The 21,514-nt window shown below is 41.1% G+C and overlaps 1 protein-coding gene across 1 annotated transcript in view; it reads left to right on the forward strand.

Annotated features, from left to right (window-relative positions):
• Nucleotides 1-21,514, forward strand: part of ttll7 (tubulin tyrosine ligase-like family, member 7) — a 90,483-nt gene that overhangs the window by 29,947 nt on the left and 39,022 nt on the right. The window contains exon 9 of the mRNA XM_072660232.1: nucleotides 2,154-2,312. Coding sequence (XP_072516333.1) covers nucleotides 2,154-2,312 — 159 coding nt within the window. The remainder of the gene's footprint in view (nucleotides 1-2,153; nucleotides 2,313-21,514) is intronic.

The following is a 21,514-nucleotide window of genomic DNA, read 5'->3' on the forward strand; positions in this document are numbered from 1 at the left end:
ACGCCCTGCTCTCTGGCCTCCATTCCCCTCTCCAAACCTCCTGCCTGCTCCCTCCAGTAGAGCCCCAGCCTGCCTGGGCGCTGATAAGAGAGCCCAGAGCCCAGAGCAGAGCTCTCCGTCCCTGCCTTACCGCACCGGCTCGTCTGCCCGACACATTAAGCTGACCACGTCCCATTAGGCAGTGCAGACGCTAATGCCGCTCTATTACTCAGTTGGTGCGCAAGCAGCGGCACCACAGACGAGCCGATCCCCCCAGGCCTAGCGCCGAAAGTGATCTCTACACTGAGCTAGGAGGCTTTACTACTCCCACGGGAACCGAGAGGCCATAGAGGCCGTCACTTTTCAATAGTGTGCAATTTAACTGTTTTCAGTGTAGTAGGAGTGTAACGATTCACAGAATTCAAAGTTTTGATTTGATGATGCCTCGGTTCGGTACGTTTTTGATCCGACACAAATAAAGAGTCACATAAAATGGGCCTTATGTTAAATAACATTACAAAATAAAGAACTGTAGGTCCTATTACAATCTATGATCTATTTGCTTGCAAATGGTACTGTTGGGATTGTCTGAGTGTCTTAGTGAATGGAGGATTCTTATAGACAAGGCAGCTATGTTCACCAGTTGTGTTGGCCTTTGTCTTTAACCCATCCGTTAACACACACATCCCATCAGTGAACTAGCACATGTGGAGAGTGTGAAAGGTCTTGCTCAAGGGCCCAACAGTGGCAGCTTGTCGAGCCCGGGTATCAAACCCACAACCCTATCATCAGTAGCCTGCTGCTTTAACCACTGTGCCACCTCTGCGCCACATATATAGTAATACTGTAGAACTTACTATAGAAGAAGGTCATCTTAATGTTTTTTTCTACTGTGTATTAGAGTATTCAGCATTATAAAGGTACAATATTAGAAACTGTAGAGCAGCAGAGTGGGCCTTTGCCTAATCCATGAAAACTGGTTCTGTAGCAGCATAGAATGAAAACAGAAACAGGGTTTAGAAAGGAAGAGAAGGAAGCGTTATCTAAGATTATTAACCACCGCACTTCCATCTAACATTATTGCCACTGACAGAGAAAACTAGTGAGCTAGTTAGTGTAGTACCTTATATGGTAGCAAATATGCAAATATGGTAACTGGGAACCCAGTGGTAACCCAGAACTGACATGCTAACTAATGTGCTAACTGGAAACAAATATGATAACTGCTAGAGAATGAATGCACAAGCTGCCAGCGAATATGGTAGCAAGGACTGACATGTTAATCGCAAGCTAACATACTAACTGTGAACTAAAGTGGTAACTAGGCACGAACTTGCTTAATGCTCGTTAAAGCAGCATTGCGCGAGAATCAGTGTTCCTGGCTCCTGGGCCCCCCCTATGGTCGGAGAGTGGAATTTGCATTGAGCCACCCATTGAAGGAAGTGCTTTGTACAGCTTTTTGTGGACTGAGCCGGAAGAACAACCGTTATTCTACCCACTTCACCAGAGTTAGAGAGCTACTGCAGTTTTAGACCTTTTGAGCCTGGAGTAGCAATTCTAGTTCTCGATATAACAGTCATGATTACGTGTCTTGCTATCCCTTGGGACTAATAAAGGATTATCTTATCTTATCTTATGATTTTGAAGCTTGCATGTCCAGTAAACAATTCTACATAATAATGCTAGCAACTAGTAATTAACGTGCTAAATGCAGACAATGGGGTACATAGGAACTAACATGCTAACCGCAAGCAAACGTGGTAGCCGGAAGCTAACGTGCTAACTGTGAACTAATGTGGTAAATGTTAATTGACTGTCTTTAACATAATTAACATGAACTTTTTTCAGCTTTCAAACTTCAGTTGCAGGACATTTTATGAGCTGATCCGCTCACCAGCTAGTCAGCACTTGGTAGCCAGTATGTTTTACACTTTGCAAACAAAGTCCAGCCTAAATTTCCAGACGTTAAGTCAAAATCACCCCAATTCAATAAGGACTCACTCTGGATTGGGGAGAAACCATAATGTTATAATGTGTTACTGCAGTCTTTCAATGTGTCCAGATATAACAAAAAATACTGAGCCAATCAGTACAGACGCCAATTAAGTCTTAAAGGCACAGGCTGGAAAATACAGGATCATAGTTGATTGTGTGTGTATGCGCTTTATTTGCAGGAGCTGGTGGTGAAGACGCTGATCGTGGCCGAACCTCACGTCCTGCACGCCTACCGCATGTGCCGCCCGGGACAGCCACCAGGGAGCGACAGCGTCTGCTTCGAGGTCCTGGGCTTTGACATCATCCTGGACCGCAAGCTTAAGCCCTGGCTGCTGGAGGTACACCGGCGTCCACGCTGCACTCCTAATCCTTACCCTGCTTTGTTGCTCTTAGACCTCAAGAGAGTTACCCTGTTACCGTAAGATGAGGGAAAATTACATATTTTGTTTATTTTCTTATTTCCAAATAAAAGTTAGTATTCCGGGGGGAAGCACACGCGATTGGCATTTTTTTGCCTTGAGTATTGTTTGTGTTGAGATTGAAAAAAAACTACAATAACAGTGATTTCACAGCCAGCATCAAATTGAATAGAGAGAATGGAGAATAGACTGACATCTGGCTTGGCCTCAACTCTTATAAACAAACAGCATTCGTGTTAGATTCGTGCCATCCACTGCTCTCGCGTGTTTGATGTTTTTGATAGCAGTGGCTTAATCTGAAACCCTTCACCCCAAACGTGGGTTTCTCTGAGCTGGAGAGACTGAAGCAGTAATAGCGTGGCAGAAGAATGGACTACAGTGTTAGATTGATAAGATTTTGATGGATTTATAACAACCGTGATGCAAATTTAGTTCTAAGGTACAACAGTAGCATCAAATTGCGGTATTAGCTTGCTGTTAACCTGAAAGTAATATAAAGGTGGGCAATGTAATATTATCATGATAAATGGGATATTTTCCAACCATATCATGCATATGCATCTCCCTATACTTACTTCCTTCTTTATAATGGATAGTAATAAGGCTGGGTGGTAGGGTCAAAAATGTATGTCACACTATTTCTTAAGATTTCACAATATATCAGAGTATTTAAAAAAGTGCATATCAGTATTTTTCAGTGTGAAACAGACGTAAATAATTACTACATTCTTAAAAACATATATTTCGAAAGTTTATGAACTAAATTTAAAAGAAAAACTAAAACCTGTTTAAAGTTCAGTAAAGTTCAGAAAGCCTTTAGTTTCTTAACGTTGTTCAGGACGTGTTCAGAAAGTGCTTGGCACCCTGCAAAGTAAATGTGTGCATGTGTGTGTGTGTGTGTGGGGGAGGGAGGGAGGGAGGGGGAGAGAGAGAGAGAGAGAGAGAGAGAGAGAGAGAGAGAGAGAGAGAGAGAGAGAAGAGTAAGAGTAAGATGTTGAAGCTCTGTTTTTGTAATTCTGTAATTTGTTGCTGAGGTATCTCATCTGCCTCTCCTCCTCCTCCGAGCGTGTTTACTTTAAATCAGACGAACGTGAAACCAGCAAGAGGGTCTTTCAGGAGCATTTGTGTGCTAGCCTACTGTCACTAGCATAACAATGCGAAGGGTTTGAGCTGTTTGTGTTGCATCTAAATTACGAAGCGTAATTAGCGTAATTTCGCTCTGTATATTTTGTTGCATAATGGTATTGCAGTTTGTAAGAAACACTAGCTCATTATTAGGGACACTGACCGACTGTTTGTTTAATTGGAGAGAAAATATTTAGTGCTCGTCTATTGGATTTTGGCAACATATCTAAATGTTATATTATTTTATATATAACATTTTTAAATATTATTTTTGCCAGTATCACCCACCCCTGTGGTAATATCACTACTGTATATGACCAGCTAGACTGGCTTCTACAGTAACATTACTTGTGTGTATATTGATAACTACATTCTGTAGAGACAGTGTGTAACACTGTTGACATTCAGTAGTTCTTCATGTTTATTTGGTGTGTAGTTAATTAGATGGTGATGTTCTGTTCATATTGTCCGTAGTGAAGCACCATTTTTTATTGGATATATTTAGGAATTAACCATAGATTAGAATTCAACAAAGGCAATTTACATCATATTTAAGGTTTATTTAAATGATCACCACATACAAAAAAGATTTCACCACAACACATAATGATATATAAAAAGTATATAGCACAATATTTAGTTAAACATTTTTGTGAAGTTGGAACGGTAAGCATGCACAGTAGAACACAGTGCCACATTCATAAAAATCCACAAGAACCAAAAATGCCTGCAAAAATAAACAGTTTATAAAGGAACAGTTTTAATAACTGGTAAAATTGAAGTAATACAATGTGCAATTCCACAGTGGGCTGATATCCAATCAGCTACTTGTTACTATGCAGTTTATGGGGTTACTATACGCCGGCTGACGTTGTTTACAGGTGCTCTGTAATTGGTCTAAAAATTTTTATGATCCGTGCAGTTGCTCAGCGTACCAGAAGAACTGACGACACACACAACACACTCAGAAAATTATACTGTGATGTTATTTGTCATGGAAATGATAACATTTCATTCTGACCACCTATGACCACCCTGTTTGGACTGTGGACGCTGGTGGTCAGAAAGAGGCAGAAAGGCTGTCGGGAGTTCTTTGTATGACAGCGGTGATAAACTGGTAAACCACTCGGTTCTCAGCTTTGACTGATCACGTAACATGAGGCTGATTTTGCTTACACTACATTCATTCCACAGCAAGGTCTCTTTCTCTCTCCCTCTTTCTCTCGCTCTCAGACTCACAGGCAAATGTAGGTCAGGACTGCAGGTTCAGCAATGGCTGGGGCCCACGATCGCTGGAACTCTTTCTCTCTTTTTTTTTTAGGTGTTGGGGGTGTGGGTGTGCAGGGAGGTGGAGGGGGGTGAAATTATGGAGCGCTTGTTCCAGAAAGTTCCATGTCAGGTTTTCCATCTCTCCCACACTGATGTCAGCCAGTTAAAGCATGACCTAAATCCTTTAACCCAAAGTACTGAGCTTTTTTTTCTCTCTCCCCAACTTCAACCCCTCCCTCCCTCACTCCCTCCCTCTCTCCCTCCCTGCCATTCCCCACCAATTGACTCTGGCATGTGAAATGCCTTTGGGATAATTATTTGTTTTTGCCATTGCGTAAACCCTCTGAGTAAATCTCTATTTTTTTTTCTTTCGAGAAGCTTGAAAGTTTAAATGGACAGGGATTTTTTTCTCTCTCTCCTCTGCTTTCTTTGTCTGCTGGAGTGATAGTTGTCACGGCTGTACCTGGTTTTGAACGCTCCAGCCGCTGAATGACAGTGCTGTTTTCTCTGCGGCTCTCCGGCTGTCTCTGCGCAGGTTTTGTTGGAGCCTCAGCGAACCGGGTGGAAGAATGCAAACAGTGGTAGATGCAGTCGTTACACTTCAGCGGTAATGATCCCTCGGTGCTACTAGCAGCCCACCACAAACTCCCATCAATTAACATCCCCGCAAGTTCCGCACAGAGGGGGAAAAAAAGCTGTTTCTCTTTCACGCTACATTTACGGCAGCGAACATTTATTTCCTATTTTGAGTGATTAGTCAAGAGACGTTCCCAAACTCTCAGTCTCAGCAGAGATGGTGACATAGACTCACTGGAACTTTGAGCATTAAGACAGATCCACGTTTAGGTGCAGCGGGAGGCTCTTGTATACAATTGACAAATATACACATATAAACAAAATATTTATATTTTTTCGTTGATTTTGTCATATTGTATATGTCAGGAACACGTACACAAAAGTAATAGATGAATCACAAACATATATGTTCTTTTAAATGTATATATATTTCAAATAAAATATTTTGAGAAGCCATAATATTAAAAAAGGGGGCAAAAATAAAATATATTGTAAACAGTTATAATACTGATCAAACAGGCATAACACAAATAAATGAATAAATAAATGCAGTATGTTTGAAGAACTCATACTATTAAGCAAAACGTAAAAAACATACATAAATAAATTCATTCATTAATTGATTAATTAAACAGTCATAATATTAAACAAAAAGTTAAAGAATAAATAAATACATAAATAAGAAAAACATTTAAAGGCTTTAAATGACTAAAATAATCTATAAGTATAATAAGTCAAAAGTATAATATTTTTAACAAAAACAACAATTTCATTATATTAAAAACAAAACAAATATATATAATTATACTATAATTCATGTATTATTGTTGTTATTATTATAACTGTTGTTATAATTAATTACTTTTTAAATAAATAAAATATAATAATGTTCTAACATTTTTTTTCACGGTAGTGAAATATACCATTAATGTAGGCACATTGTGTTTTTATAAATAAATTGAAAATTTCATCAGCAGTAAGTGCTGGTCAAATATTTGAGAAGAATCTGTTTATTTTAAGATAAAAAAACACCTGAAATGTAGGAATTCCATGTCTATTTGTACTGGTAAATTATTTTCCAGGCAATTTTGTACCCCAAATAATTTCTTTTTTTTTTCATCCAAAAACTCAGAAGCACAAATGGCTTACATCACAGAGTCTTGTGCTGCCATATTTGTGTCAGCACAGATTAGGCCGCCTCTCTGATGCCAGCCCCAGCCCTCAGCCTCTAATGGTGTTAGCAAGGCCTTTTCCTGCCTGGCTTCAGACAGTGGGGGCAACCTCCAGCCCCCCAACCCCCCCAAACCCTCTCCAACCCCTCCCACCTGCGGTGCCTGCAAACCTAACAAGGGAATGAAACTTTGTCCCAAATCAATTTCATGCACATATGTACACTCCGTGTGAACGGTAGATGATATATTGTAGAAATGTAGAATAAGATTTTTCCCCTCTCTCTTGCGTAGCCAAGCTTTATTACACCTTACATTCGGTAATTGAGTTGCAAAGTTGGGAGTATTTGAGTTTTTTTCAATTTTGGCAGGTTATAAGCAGATTTATTTCTCTGCAGCACACACCGTTCATTGACATGGGACACACATGCATACACACACAAGAAAGGGTGGAAAGGGAACACCCCCGCATAGCGGTATAGCTTCCTCTGCCTCTCAATTAAGTACAGAAAAACACCACATGAACTGAGGCCAAAAAGGAAAAAACATCTGAAGCAGGCCTAGAGAGCGCTATTTAAATCACGCTATAATATTTACAGAGGCGCTTCCAAGTGCACACCTGCTAAAATCCTTCCTAGCGCCTGTTTCTGTCTCTCTTTCTTCGTCAGATGCGCGAGGAGAACATGGTAGGAGGCGGAACAGCTCCAGCACAAGGCTCGAGCTCGTCAGGCAGACAGCATTGTGGCGCGCTGGAGAGAGAAAGGCGGCTTTTGTTGCGATCCTTATCTTAATTCCCCGGGTTTTCAACACTGCTTTTTACCTCCCTTTGACATTCAAAACATTTGGGCCATTTACACAAGCTGGGGCAGGGGGGGGGGGGTGTTGGGGTTGGGGTGAATTAAGGTGGGGCTGTGCTCCGAAACGTAACTCGAGAAACCTTCACCTCTCGCACATCACCCACGATCTGCACTAGATGCGGTTAGCCGCCGTTTGTTTGTCGCTTTTGTGAGTGCTCGCCGTTAGCATTGCTAATTGCGCGCATACCAAGTTGACGGAGGCTACTGTTGCTAGGAAGGATAGCCCCCTCCAGAGGTCAGGAGGAATCCGGAGGGACGCAAACACCCATTAGTCAAATGCTGTGGTGCAACACCGATATCATTGCCCCCCGGGCCTTCTCTCTCTCTCTCACTTTCACTCTCTTACTCTCGCTCTCACTCGCTCTCGCATTTTTTTCCCTCCCCCTCTTTTTTTCAAGTCTTTCCAGAAGCTGGTCACACTGGAGCTGTTAAGCTGGCATGACGAATAATGCAAAGGCAAGAGGACAGGAAGATATTCAGGGCGGCACACACAGAGATAGAGAGACGTGCAAGGGAGATAGACCAAGAGTAAGAGTAAGAGTACGAAAGAGAGAGAGATGGTTAGGGGGGGCTGGGGGTTGGTGGTGTTGTGAAATATAGGTTCAAGCCGGACTCTCTGAACAAACGTCCGTAAGGGTTGACTCTGGCTGGGAGGGTGTTTATTATGGTTATGGATTTTGCATGGTGGCTCTCGCTAGCCTAGCCGTGTAGGCGCGGCAGACCGCTCGCCGCGTTCAGCCTCATTAAAGCCCGGCTCACTTCTTGTTTGTAGATTCTACACGCACCCACACACACATGTAAAAGCACACACATGCACACATACATACTCACATACAAATACAGCTGCTCGACTGAATTCAATTAAGAAGCAAAGGAAGGCTTGAAATACACATATTTGGACAAAATTATTGGGACACCTGCTCGTTCATTGTTTCTTCCAAAATCTTTCTACTAGATTTCAGAGCATTGTTGTGAGGATTTAATTGCATTCAGCGACAAGAGTGATAGTGAAGATTGGATGTTGAATGGTTACCATCCCACCTCATCCTCAACTCCCCAATTCATCTCAAATGATGGAGCACCATCCATCATTTCAGAGAACATGGTTCCACTGCTCCACAGCTCAATTCTGGAGGGACGATACCCTTCTAGTCCACGCCTGCCATTAATCATGGTACCATTAGGTTTATGTTTATCTGCTCCAGAGGGTCTTATTCTATTGGCAATATGACAGTCTATTTGGGTGCAACTTAATGAATGCTGAATGCACTCATTAGAATTATGTAACCAAGCCTGGCTGCTTGCATCAGGTTTGAGTTGAGTTCAGGTTTGGGCATCGTCACGTGCAATACAAGGACTGTAATGACAGAATGGACCAAATTACAGTACAGTGATGTAATTACACATTAAACTCCGCCCTCCCATGTGGGTGGTGCAAATGACTTACCAGAGCCTGCTACAGAGCCTGTTACAAAACCCCCAGCCATGTTAACACTCTACACTAAAAGACAACTCTATCCTTCATAATCCAGCGATTACTCTCACCCGTAGATTAGTGTGGTACATGCTGTCATATAAGGGTGTGCAATATGGTTAGAAATATGGTAAGATTTTTTACACACAGTGCTTTAACAGAAAATCAAAACTCTTAGTATAGGGACTTTTAAAGTTTTAAAGTTCTGTAATTAAACAGGACAAATAATAGGATATAATAATAAATGAATAAATAATTAAACATGCAAACTGTTTGGAACCCTTGGTCAGAAGACAAGCTTTAGTTTTCTAATAAATAAAGTAATAAATATATACTGTATATATTGTAATGCATAATTAGTGTTTATTTGCTTAGTTTAACATAATGGGAAAATATAAAACATGAAATAAGATATGTACCACTGTTCTTTTATGTGTTATTTTGTTCCAATACGTAGAATTAAGCAAATAAATAGAAACAATGCTAAACATTTGATTGAAGCTTGTTTTCAGTAGCTGGATCTGTCCACTTATTTATTTTAACTTAGAAATGAAAAAAAAAAAACATGTAATTTAGCACTGTATATTATTTCATTTAATTTTAGGCCTGCATAGAAATAAGAAGGATATAAGTATTCATTTGTAGGCATTTCAGGTAAGGAAGTCCTGACTGAAGAGCACAAAAGTTTGCTTGCAGAGTAAGTGTAAGTTGTTATTAATATTTCATTAGTTTTATTTAGCCTATTGTGTGCAACTGAGAAGTTGCACAACAATAAACAAACAAACCAACACATAAATAAATAAGTTGGTACTCTTTGCAAACCCAGTCAGAGACACACTACTTAAAGGCGAAGGACACACTCCTATTTTCATTGATCCTTCAGAAGCTCCACCCCCCAAATTCATGCACAAGCATTGCCAAGGTAATGACACCGAGCTTGGGGACCAAAAGACAGCAAACACAGACACATCCAAAACAGGACGTCCAAATGCATCATCCAAAATACACCAGCTAGCTGTCTCGTCCAGCAGCGTCCAACATCTCTACCGCGGTGGTATCACGCCACTCACCAGCCTTGTGGTACCATTGTGGTGGTAGCATCCCAGCCGCAGGTTTGGTTCAGTTTACTTACTACTCTCATGATTCACAGAGTCCACCTTTTACCTTTATTACAACTTCCATTCTTCTTAGAAGATTCACTTTTCTACTACAGAATCTGCAGGAGATCTTTCCACACCTCCAAAGTTCAGTCTTATGGGCTTTTTCTGCTTATCACTGTCCAAGTCATCTCAAACACTTTTAGTGATGTTGAGGTCTGGACTCATGGATCGTCAGTCCAGAGTTCTGAGAACAACAGCAGCTCCAGTTTGGCTTGCAGATGTTCTGAGTTAAAGCTTCTTGAGCAGCTCCACATCCTTTTAGACCCTCAGTGTTAAGCCATCTTCTCACAGTGGAAGGATAGACAGAAACACCTGCAGATGTTTTTTTTTAGATCTGAAGCAAGAGAGCAGCTTGAGTTTCTCCTCTCTATCAAAGTGCTGTTAATCTGAGGGACACTGGTGGTCCACCAGTTCTTGCGTGGTTGGTAATCATATTCTGAATATCTTTGAATCATTTGTTGAAACCCCAGTTTGAAACTGTAGCTATTAACTCTCTGAATCAGCAGCAGTGATTTCTGAAGCATCACTTTAAAGCTCTAACCGGCAGCCAGTAGAGTAATTAGACCTGTAGTGGTGGGTTGCTGGGGGGCTTTGTGCTCAATGACAGAAGGGCTAGCTAGCTGGGGTGTGTTTCCGCCACGCCTGCACTTGGAAAAACACACACACACACACACACACTTGCTCGCAGAAATACACACAAGTGGACGGCCTTCCCTCTCGAGCCAGGAGGGGGGAGTTGGGGCTGTTGTGCTTGGCCCCCGCAGAAGAAAGAAAAAGAACAGAAAAAAGAGAAATAGTCACTGGTTATTTCAGCCGCCACATACAGAGACTGTGTTCTCCACACACACACACACACACACACACACAGCCGCGTGTGCTGCTAGTGTTTGAGCCAAGAGGAACAGTCATTAGGGGTTGTTTATTGGGAGCTGTGGCCACCCTACTGAAGGGGGCAGGGGAGTGTGTGTGTGTGTATGGCTGTATGTGTGTGTTTGTAGATGTGTGTCTGTGTGTGTATGTGTGATGGAGTGGTGATTGGCAGCCACTAAAGATTGTCATGAGTAAGAAGCGTTTGCAGGGATGATACCTAGCCAGTGGCTTCTCTCTCTCTCTCTGTCTCTCTCTCAGTCTCTCTTTCTCTCTCTCTCTCTCAGTCTCTCTCTCACTCTCTATTAATCTCTCTCTCAGTCTCTCTCAATCTCTCTCTCTCTTAATCTCTCTCTCTCTCTTACTCTCTTACTCTCTCAATCTCTCTCTCTCAGTCTTTCTCAGTCACACTCTTTCTCTCTGTCTCTCTCTCTCTCAATCTCTCTCTCACTCTCTCTCTCTCAGTCTCTCTCTCTTTCAGTCTCTCTCCCTCTCTCAGTCTCTCTCCCTCTCAGTCTCTCTCCCTCTCTCAGTCTCTCTACCTCTCCCTTTCTCTCTCTCTCTCTCTCTCTCTCTCTCTCTTTCTATATTTATTTCTCTCTCACACATATCTGTATTTTCTTTTCTTTTCTGCCCATTTCCCTTTCTTTCATTTTTTCTTTTTCTTTTATATTTCTTCTTTTTACTTTGTTTTTCCTTTTTCTTTTTCTTTAATTTTTCTTATTTTTTCCTCTTCCCCTTTTTTGATTTATTGCTATCTTTTTCTTCTTTCTTTTTTCTTTTTTCTTTCTTTTAATTTTTTTACTTTATGTTTTTCTTTCTTTCTTTGTAATTTTTTCCCTTTTTGTTCTTTCTTTCTTTCTTTCTTTCTTTCTTTCATTTTTCTTCTTTCTTTTCCTTTTTCCTTTTTTCTTTTCTTTTTGTTCTTTATTTTTCTTATTTGCTTGTTTGTTTGTTCTTTATTCTATCTTTCTTTTTCTTTTATTCTTTTTTAATAATTTCTTTTGTGCTTTCATTCTTCAATCTTTTTAAAATTCTTTTGTTCTGTCTTTCTCAACCCTATTTTCTCTCTTCTTTCAGTTCAAAAGATGTGTGAGTTCAAAGTTTTGCTCTGACTAATGCATTATAATAACAGTAGCAAATAATGAAAAAAATAAATCTAATAATAAAACCATTTTAATGATTATAATTATAATGAGCTATTAGCTAGCTGCTTATACGGTTCAGTAGTACCAGTAACAGGAGTGTGTTCTCTGCAGTGTCTCAGGCGGCGGCGTGCTGATGGAGGTTTAGTGGTGATATGAGTTTGAACCTCAGTGCTGTCACACTGACCACTCAGTCCTTTATCTCTGAACATTCAGGACTTTCTTTTATATCTATCCTTTCCTGTGTCCAGACTGTGGTCACTGAGCCTGTACTTGGTCAGGATCTCCGACAGTCTTGTTTTGCTCTTATTCCCCCAGTGTTCCTAATAGTTATAATGTCTCTCTCTCTCTCGTTCTGTTTCTCTTTGTCTAAATTCTTTCTTTCTGTCTCGCGCTCTCTCTCACTCCCTATCCACCTCGATTATTTCAAGATGAGTTTGGCCGTCTTTTTCCTTGAAAGCTGACACAAGCCAGGCCTGCGCTCTTTCTTCCACTGAAGAGTGAATGAATGGAAGTGATCTGCATCAGAGAGCGTACACAAACAGAGCCCCATTTGAAGGCGCTCTTAGACGCGCCCGTTTGATCTCCCGGCCGTCTCCGCAGCCTCCTGACGGCCATTTCCCCCTTGTTGCAACATGCAGCTCCAACCTGCATGCCTTGCATGACACACGTCTGCAAATGCCTCTTAAAAAAAAATCAGCTAAAATGTAATCAGTGTTCATTTTCTTATTTGTTTGTAAAGTTTTAATCATTAGTAAAATTCTGCTTAATTAACTCACTTCTGTATTCTATATATTTCTATATATCTTCGCAGTCACCAAAAAAAATCTTAATTTTTTATTTTTTTACATTATGTATACATAATGTAATCTGGCAGTTGTTCTTTATATTGTGACAGAATTTCATGATTAACGGACGAATAAAACTGCTCCAGAAAGTAAAATCGTTTTACATTGACTTTTACCATTGAAAGTTAAGAAGGTTTTTTTCCTTCTCCTATAAAGTTGCAAATTTGGAGATGCAAGGTTTTCGCTTGACAGCAGCGATATACATTATTTAAAAAGGCTCAAGCAGGTGGCAGCAAATTTGGAAGCAATTGTAGGCAAAGGGGCTCCCACTGAAAGTCTCATACTTTTTTTCTTTTTTGCAGTGAATTCGGTTAGGCACGCTTGGCGAGCTTCAAGAATTGCTGCATGAAACAGATTTTACTCAACTTTTATTTTTGACATGAGATTCGTCACTGTCTAATCATAAATTATGCAATTAGTGCAGAATATTATCAGATACTGTTTTTTGCTGCACTCGTGATATACCACCACCACCCCCATCTGATTAGCTAAGCCCCACCATTTGATTCCTCTGGTTCTGATTAATCTGTACAACTCTCTCACTGTCTTTCCCTCTCTTTCTTTCTCTCGCGTTCTGATGGCTTGGGTAACTCTAGGTGGCAGTGTTTAGCTTCCCCTTGTGACGCTGGGGCAAGATTTATTAAAAAATGATTACAGCGATCCATTCATTTGTCTGTCTTTATCTATACCTGGATAAGAAAAGAAGAACTTCTGAAATTCCATTTTTCCTGAACCTCTTCAGAAAATAGACTCCTTAAGCACGGACAGTGGAAGAGCCATGGAAGTCGTTTGGCCATTTATCACTCAGCCTGAGAGGCTGTGTGTGTGTTTGGCCTTGACTGTGAGTGCTTGTGTGCATGTGTGTATGCGTATGGAAAGCCTTCCCAGTCTCTCGGAGTAGGTGACCTCAAGGGCTGCGGGCTGGCTAGCTCCCTGACCCTTAAAGTGCATGACGACGGCTATTGGGTTTCAGCGCCGGTATTAGCCACTCAAAATGCGACAAAAAGAACAAAAAAAGTGATTGATAACGTGAAATTGATAATGTGAAAGGGGAGCCGAAGCCGCCCGCTCTTGCTCTGTCTCTCGCGCGCTCTCTCTCTTTCTCTGATTTGCATTACGGTGGTCAGTCCGTCCGTCTTGGCGACCCAGGCTTTCAGTACCTGCGTTTTCATTTTTCCGTGTCCCTGAGAAAGCAGTGCTTGTTTATTCTAATGTGGTCACGGTCCTGCCTGCTAATATTACTGTCAGATTAATCATGCTGACGGCTCCTAAATAGCAGCTGGATTCGTTCCCAAATAAAAACATTAATGGTAAGAATTATAATAGCAATTCTCATCTTCTAAACAGAGCTGTCAGTTTATTTGTAACCTTTTGTCTTGCCTTTCAGATCAGAGCTTTTTTAGCTTTTATTTGCCTCGACATTCTAAGCATGCCTATTTATTTAGCTTCTGCATTTCCTCGACAGTGGCGTCCAGAGGCTCTGGTGTAAAATGCAGCCCGTGCCGTGCCAGGCATGTTTGAGCTCGAAGGGCAGCAATCAAGATCGTTAGCCCACTAGTACATCAAAGTAAACTCGAACCAAATGGCTGATGCATGTGGGACTAATCGCGAGGAGAAATTGAATCATTGAGGCTTCATCTCTCTCAGTGCTGACGGCGCGCGGGTCCACCGACAGGTTATTTATGCATCAAAGCGATAGTGAGATATTCAGGTGGGAAAGTGAAAACTAACGACTGAGTCAATATAGCTTACTGCTAAAGCACGTTGTTAATTGGATTATGTTGTCTGGAAATACAGGAGGGAGAAAAAGTAAAAATGCAAAAATCTTCTTGAATTTTTGCCTTTTTGTGTGTTTCCTCGGACGCACTCCGTCCACGTTTTTAGATCAGATTATCGGCAGAAATAAAAACAACATCAAAAAGCAGTCTTTACAGACGTATAGTTTTAGATGGACGTCTTCTTTGAAGTGCCGTTCTATCGAACGCCGGTCAGTACGTGGCCTTTAAGGCTCCTGCCAAAGACCCTGAAGGAAATGAGTGGCGGGGTTTTAGCGGCTACAGGGGTTCATTAACCCCAGGGCTGCCCAGCCTTCCTCAAACACTGACGGACACGGAGCTGCGAACCTGCAGTGAAAAACGAGCCTGGCAGCCGGAAAACATTGACAGCTCTCTCTCTCTCCCTCTCTCTGTTTCTCTCTCTCTCTCTCTCTCTCTCTCTCTCTCTCTTTCTACCTCTCTCTGTGCAAATACAAATACGGCTCTGGAATCCACTTTGTGTGAGTGCAGCCTGAATTATTCGGGGGGGGCAGTTAACCCCTTACACAGCAAGAAGCCACATGTGGGCCCACACTTCAGTTCCTATTAGTTTCCTCATACGTCATGTTAGTTTCATAGGAATAATTCATAGTAGTATCTGAATCATAAAACCTGGAGTTAAAGGGTCTGTATGTGTGCCTACTCTTCAGAAACTCTGTTTAGACTTTATATTGTGAGAATTTCATGACAAATGTACCTAAAAGATGGTCTAAGATAAAGTAGTTTAAAATATAAAGATTGTTTAAAAATGCATTTATGGAAATGAAACTGCAAAAAACAATAAAAAAAAACAATAGAAAAACAAAAAATGTATTTCTATATCTGCCCATCCAGCTATAATATGAATTTGGCAGTTGTTCTTTACATTGTTTTTAAACTTTCATCATGAGTAGACCAATAGAAATGCTCCAAAATGACTTAAAATGTATAAATGCTTACATTGACATCCATTGAAAGTTAAAAAGGGTTTTTTCCTTCTCTATAAAGTTGCCATTGTGGAGATACACATTCAAGACAAATTTACATATATCAGTCTTAAAGGCACAGTAGGAGGTTGGAAAATCGTCTCGTAGAAATGAATCACGACCATGTTTTTGGTACCCAGTTATAAGTGTACCTCAGGGGAGAAAAACAAGAAAAAATAGAATATAGGCTTTTAATAGTGCATTAAAATTGAATAACAATGTATGAAAAATCTGTATTGTTTTATTTAAAGGCAGTAGTTATGTTGGGTTAGTAATAGTTGCTGAGAGGTTCATAGAAGTTACTGAATAATAAGCCTAGAGTTCACAGGGTTAAACTGCAAAGGTCAGTGTGTGGATCCACACTTCAGTTCCTCTCTTTGATGCTTTAATAACTGTCATATTGGTTTCATACTGAATAATTCATAGTAGTAACTGAATAATAAGCCTGGAGTTAATAGCAGGGCCTCAGTCCCTCACTCTTATATCTATGTAAAGATCTTGAAGGGCCAACAAAGGCTGTTAAAGGAATCAAATCCCTCTCGTTTCGTAAGAATTTAAAGTAGATTGTAAACACTGCTGAAGCTTTAAAACGCACCATTCCCCAAACATAGTCCTTGTCATGCATAAATGGAAACCAAACTGCAAAATATCGGGTTTTTTGTGATGTAATTAAGAGCATCACATTTTGTATATTGTCGCTGTTATGCAAAATAAACTTGTATCTCCAAAACGTAAGATTTACAGCAGAAGGAAAAACCTTTCAATGGAAGTTAATGTAAAAAGATTTTAAGTAATTTTGGAGCATTTCTATTGGTTCATCAGGAAATGTCTACACAAACAACAACTGTCAGATTCACATTATGTCAAGTGAAAAATGGCAAAAATGGAGATACAAGAATTTTGTGTGACATCAACAATTTGTACACAATGGCAAATTCAGCCTAGAGCTGTTTAGCTCCACTCATTCTCGCTGAAGTTATATTCAGTGAGTCAGCTTGGACTGCTTTTTGAATGAGCACCACAACACATGGCCAACCAATCAGAACAGGGCTCATTTTCGTATATGTACCTATACAGTCTTGAGGACATCCCAAAAAGCAACCTGTCTAATTCAGCTGTCTGAAAGGATAGGTTAAATGAGGTTAAAAACGGTCATGTAAAAATTAATTGTGATTATTTTTAGGACATAAACCCACAGAAATGTCATAAGTTCTAAAAAATAAAACACATAAAGCATGTAGTATATGGGCCCTTTAAAATGAATAACTGAATAATAAGGTAGTGTGTAAAGTGTAAGGGGCTCAACCCTAGGGGCCTGTATGTGAGCCTGCTCTTCAGTTCCTCACTGTCAGAACTCCATAACTTACATATTAGTTTCGCAGTACTTCCCCAAGAGTTCACACTGGCTGCTGAATAATACGTCTGTAAAGATTAATAACTGAATAATAAGCCTGCAGTTTAAGGGGTTAAAAAAAGGAGCCGTTACATGTCTGACATGCTAAATCTGCGGAACTCCTGGGTCGCTGAACTTGATGAGCCGCTCTTTGTTGCTTTGTGAGGCGGGCCATCTGCAGGGCAACTTTTCGGCAAGGGGTAACGTTGCATGGCTCAAAGCATCCAGAAAGAGAGAGGGGGGCGATGGAGAGAGAGAGAGGGAGGGTGGGGAGAGCTACCGCTGCTAGGGTTACGGCTGGTACAGTAAATTCATTGATTTAGCCCACTGTTGCCGGCCCCTCCTATTATTCACCCCCGGCGTTCAGTTGTGATGTAAATATTATCTTACAGCTCGCTTCTAAGCCAGGCACACATCAGTAAGCACCTTTGTGAGAGGGATTAACATCCAGCCAGGGCTAGATTTACCCAGGGCCCGGTGAGGGCTTTGCCTCAGATGCTGCGACAGAGGCGGAGGAGGGGTGCAGCCAGACTGCTCTCTCTCTCTCTCTCTATTTTTTTTCTCCAGCTGTGTGTCCCACTCAGCCTCTCCGTCCACTTCATACCGTTGCACCGTAGAAGAAGTCCAAGCCTGTTTAGTGGATAAAGTTTACTTTTTTTCTTTCTAGTTTTGTTCTGGAACTACAAGGCTAATGTAGCTAACAAACAATGGAAGTCTATGCCCCACCAATTAGCATTGTGCAAACGGCATTCCCGAATCATAACAGACTTGCGCCAAATGGTTACTGCCTAAGTAATCTCAAGTAGGCTATGGGACTGTATGATGTCATATTACAGTGGCATGCAAAAGTTCGGACACCCCCGGCCAAACTTTCTGTTAAGGTGAATAGTTCAGTGAATAGAACATGAACTGATCCAACAAGCTTGAAGTTAAAAATGAAACGTTCTTTCCAACATTTTAAGCAAGACTAGTTTGTTCTTTTTGTTTTGTACAGTTTTAGAGTGAAAGGTAAGGAGCTCCAAGCCAAAGTGTGGGCACGTCCAGAGATTGGAGCTCTCAGATCATTTTTACCATGGTCTCAGATTTCAATTAGCTTGCTTTTGTTAGCAAAGACCAGGTGATGCAAATTCATAGCTTTTTTAAATACTCTGACCTAGCAAACATTCCCCCAACAACTAGCGGCCATGGGCTCCTCGAAGCAGCTGTCTCACACACATTGTTAAAATAACCGATGCCCAGAAAGCAGGAGAAGGCTAAGAAGATTTTTCAGGTATCTGTTAATACCTTGTTGAGAAAACTACTTCTAGGATTGCTAGAAAAGCAAATGACCTTCAGGAACCTTCAGGAAGATGTTGCAGACTGTGTAGACTCTAGAGTCGACTAAATCAACACCATTGTGTGCAATTCTGACTTGGTATCTAAACAGAGGAGCATCTGACAGCAAATCACTCTGAAAGACTTTTTTTTTTATTCTGCAGAAATCTAGATGAAATCTGGAATGACTCAGACATGCAGTTAGCCCAGTGCTAATTGGTGGGGCTTAAGCTTCCATTGCTTAATTCACTTGTATTTGAAACCAAGAATTGTATACACTCATAAAAATAAAGATGCTTCAAAAGGTTCTTTGAACGATGCCATAAAACAACCACTTTTGATTCTTCTAGATGTGAAGAACATTTTGGTTAATGTGAAGGGAAACTTGTTGTAAATGTTCTTCATCAACATAAAGGTTCCCTTGGGAACACATTTAGACACCTGAACCTAAACCTGGGTGTTAAGCGAAGCGTTCAGTAAAGTTTTCACTTCTCAAAAATCTCCAGAATTCACTTATCAGACCTGTCTGAGAAGTCTAAATATATTCTAACGAACCTGCGTGACTGACAGCCCTCTATCACTGGAGAGGAAATTTTGTTTTTATGTTACCGCGGCAACACACACAGCCTTGAGACAGAGAGGTTTTTATTTTGAATTGCAGTTGTGATTTCACAAATCTTTAAGAGGGAGCTGCTGCCCTGCATGCCCCCTGTTCCCCCACGTCCCTCTGCTGCAGATTTCCTTGCATACAATGCTGCATTGGGAGCTCCCGTCCATCCCAGCACCAAGCCGCTAAATTCTGCGGTGAAGCGGAGGGTCGACAGGTACCAGACAGAAGGGACGACGGGGTACATGGAGCTTAACGCTGCCAGGTTTAGCTTTAGCTTTGGTATTGGCTTTGGCTTTGGCTGTCCAGGTTGCTCAAACTCTAAGAGAGGGCGAAACCGTGTTAGGCCTGTGATTGGTCAGGGTTATTCTGACATAAGCATGGCCGCTTTTGGGGCCGTTTCTATTCTATATGGAGCTATGAGAAGCCAGGTTAACTTAAATAGAAACTCAGATTTAGGTTCTTTAAACCCACTTAAGCAGTTTTTACGAAGGATCCGACATTCACCAATGTTTTCTTATTTGTGTATGAGGACATTGGGATCAGTTATTATTATAGAATATCTACAAGCAAGTCTGAGGTTTAAAAACACACATACTGCATCTGACATAGACTTTTCATTAGGACTTTTCTTAGAACATTAAAAAGGATGTAGTGAATAGTGAATGAGGCCTGTGGTGCTTAATGGAACCAAAATTGGTTCTTCTACGGCATCACTCAAAGAATCCTTTGAATTACTTTATTGAATTGCTTTTCATATGGTTGTGGATACAAATACAGAGAACATTTATTGAGATACACTTTTTTCCTGAAAGTAAACATGTATTTCTTTCTAAAATCTTATTGCAAAACAAAACCAGGTCTGCCCCGGAGTTGCTACGACGAGTTGCGGAGCAATGTGTCAGATGGTCGTGTCTTAGCTCTTGCGCTGAGAGGCGTGCGGCCCTTCGAGAAGTGCCACTTCTACTGTTATTCGACCTCGCTTCTTTTTTTTTTCCTTCTTCTTTTTTTTCTCCAGCTCATAGCTCGCAATTCAATCAGTGCGCTGCCTTGGTCCTTTTGTTACACTGAGCAGCTCTCGGGCCATCTGGAGAGACAGGGCAAAGGATTGATTTTGGCATGTTACAAATAACACTTGATACCTGAATTCAGTGCCCCTGACAACTGTTTACCTTCGAAAAAGAAAGGGGGCCATTATTATAAGATTGTGGAGGGTTTCGCGGGGGGATTGGTGGTGGTGGTATGGGGGAGGGAGGGTGGTTACGGACTTCAGTGGCTCCCCCTCATTAACAGAAAGCCCGATCCACTCTCCAGACATAGTAGATTCTCTTTCAGTATAAGCATGCAGCAGAGATGACACTCTGAGCCTAGTTCTAAGCAATACTCCCACAGTGGGCTGGGAAGGAGGATGCTGACTGCAAGCGGGAGGCGGCACTTTAGCTGAGTGCAAGGGAAAGGGGATAAGTGACACTGAGAGAGAGAAAGAGAGAGAGAGTGAGAGAGGCTGTGCTGCCTGGCAGGAGATGCTAACATCTTATCAAGTGACAGCTTGTCCTGGCCTGACAGGATGTATGTGTAGACAAAGGTCAAAGGTCAGACTGACCCCCTACCACAGACTCAAAATTTTTTATTTTTTTATTTAATTTTGCCTGAAAAACTATGGAAAAGTACCTACATAGAGACTCCATGGCACATTCATAAGCATCAAATAACTAATTTATAAGGCAGTGCTTATGTATGCATGTATGCATACAGCTTATGCCAACAATCACATGCCAGTAAATTACATTGCATTTACATAAGGGCCTCTAAGAGCCATGTCTTTCTGTGACATGGGAATGATGGTGCATGGCCCTTATGTCAATACACTGAATGGGATCTGTGCTGGATCACTGCCTTTGAGCTAACTTCTATGCTTTGCTTCAAACACTCAGCTAATGTTAGCACCACATAAACATTGGTAACATTTGAATTCAGAGTGCCCAGAGCCCCCAATTTGATGGGATTCTATTGGTTCTTCTGAAGTCCACCAGGCTCACCCACCATCCATGCCAGACCACCTGCTCACCCTCCTACCACTGCTACCTGTCTAATGACCATGTAAAACCTATATGGACTATCTGCCACTACTAATATTACCACTATTAACTATCATTACTCTGACCGTCACTGCAATGACTATATTAAGTTATAGTACACCATGATTATTATATTATAATTAAGAATATGTTGCATACCGGAGCAGTACAACAGTTTAGGTGGTTTGGTGACTTTTATCAACAATTTATCATTAAGTAGTTCTGACCAAAGGAGGAGGGGTCGGTCCCCCTTTGTGAGTCTTGGTTCCTCCCAAGGTTTCTTCTTCCAGCTCTGAGGGAGTTTTTCCTTTTCCACTGTTGCCTTTGGCTGCTCACTGGGGGTCTTAGGTGTTCATGTCTTCTTATGTTGTTGATTTCTTGTCCTCTTACTGATTACTGATTCAGCAACAGTGGTAAAAAGTGCTATACAGATAAATTTGATTTGATTTGAGTCTATTCT

Source organism: Salminus brasiliensis, chromosome 17 (genome assembly GCF_030463535.1).
Source record: "Salminus brasiliensis chromosome 17, fSalBra1.hap2, whole genome shotgun sequence".
NCBI classification, from domain to species: Eukaryota; Metazoa; Chordata; class Actinopteri; order Characiformes; family Bryconidae; genus Salminus; species Salminus brasiliensis.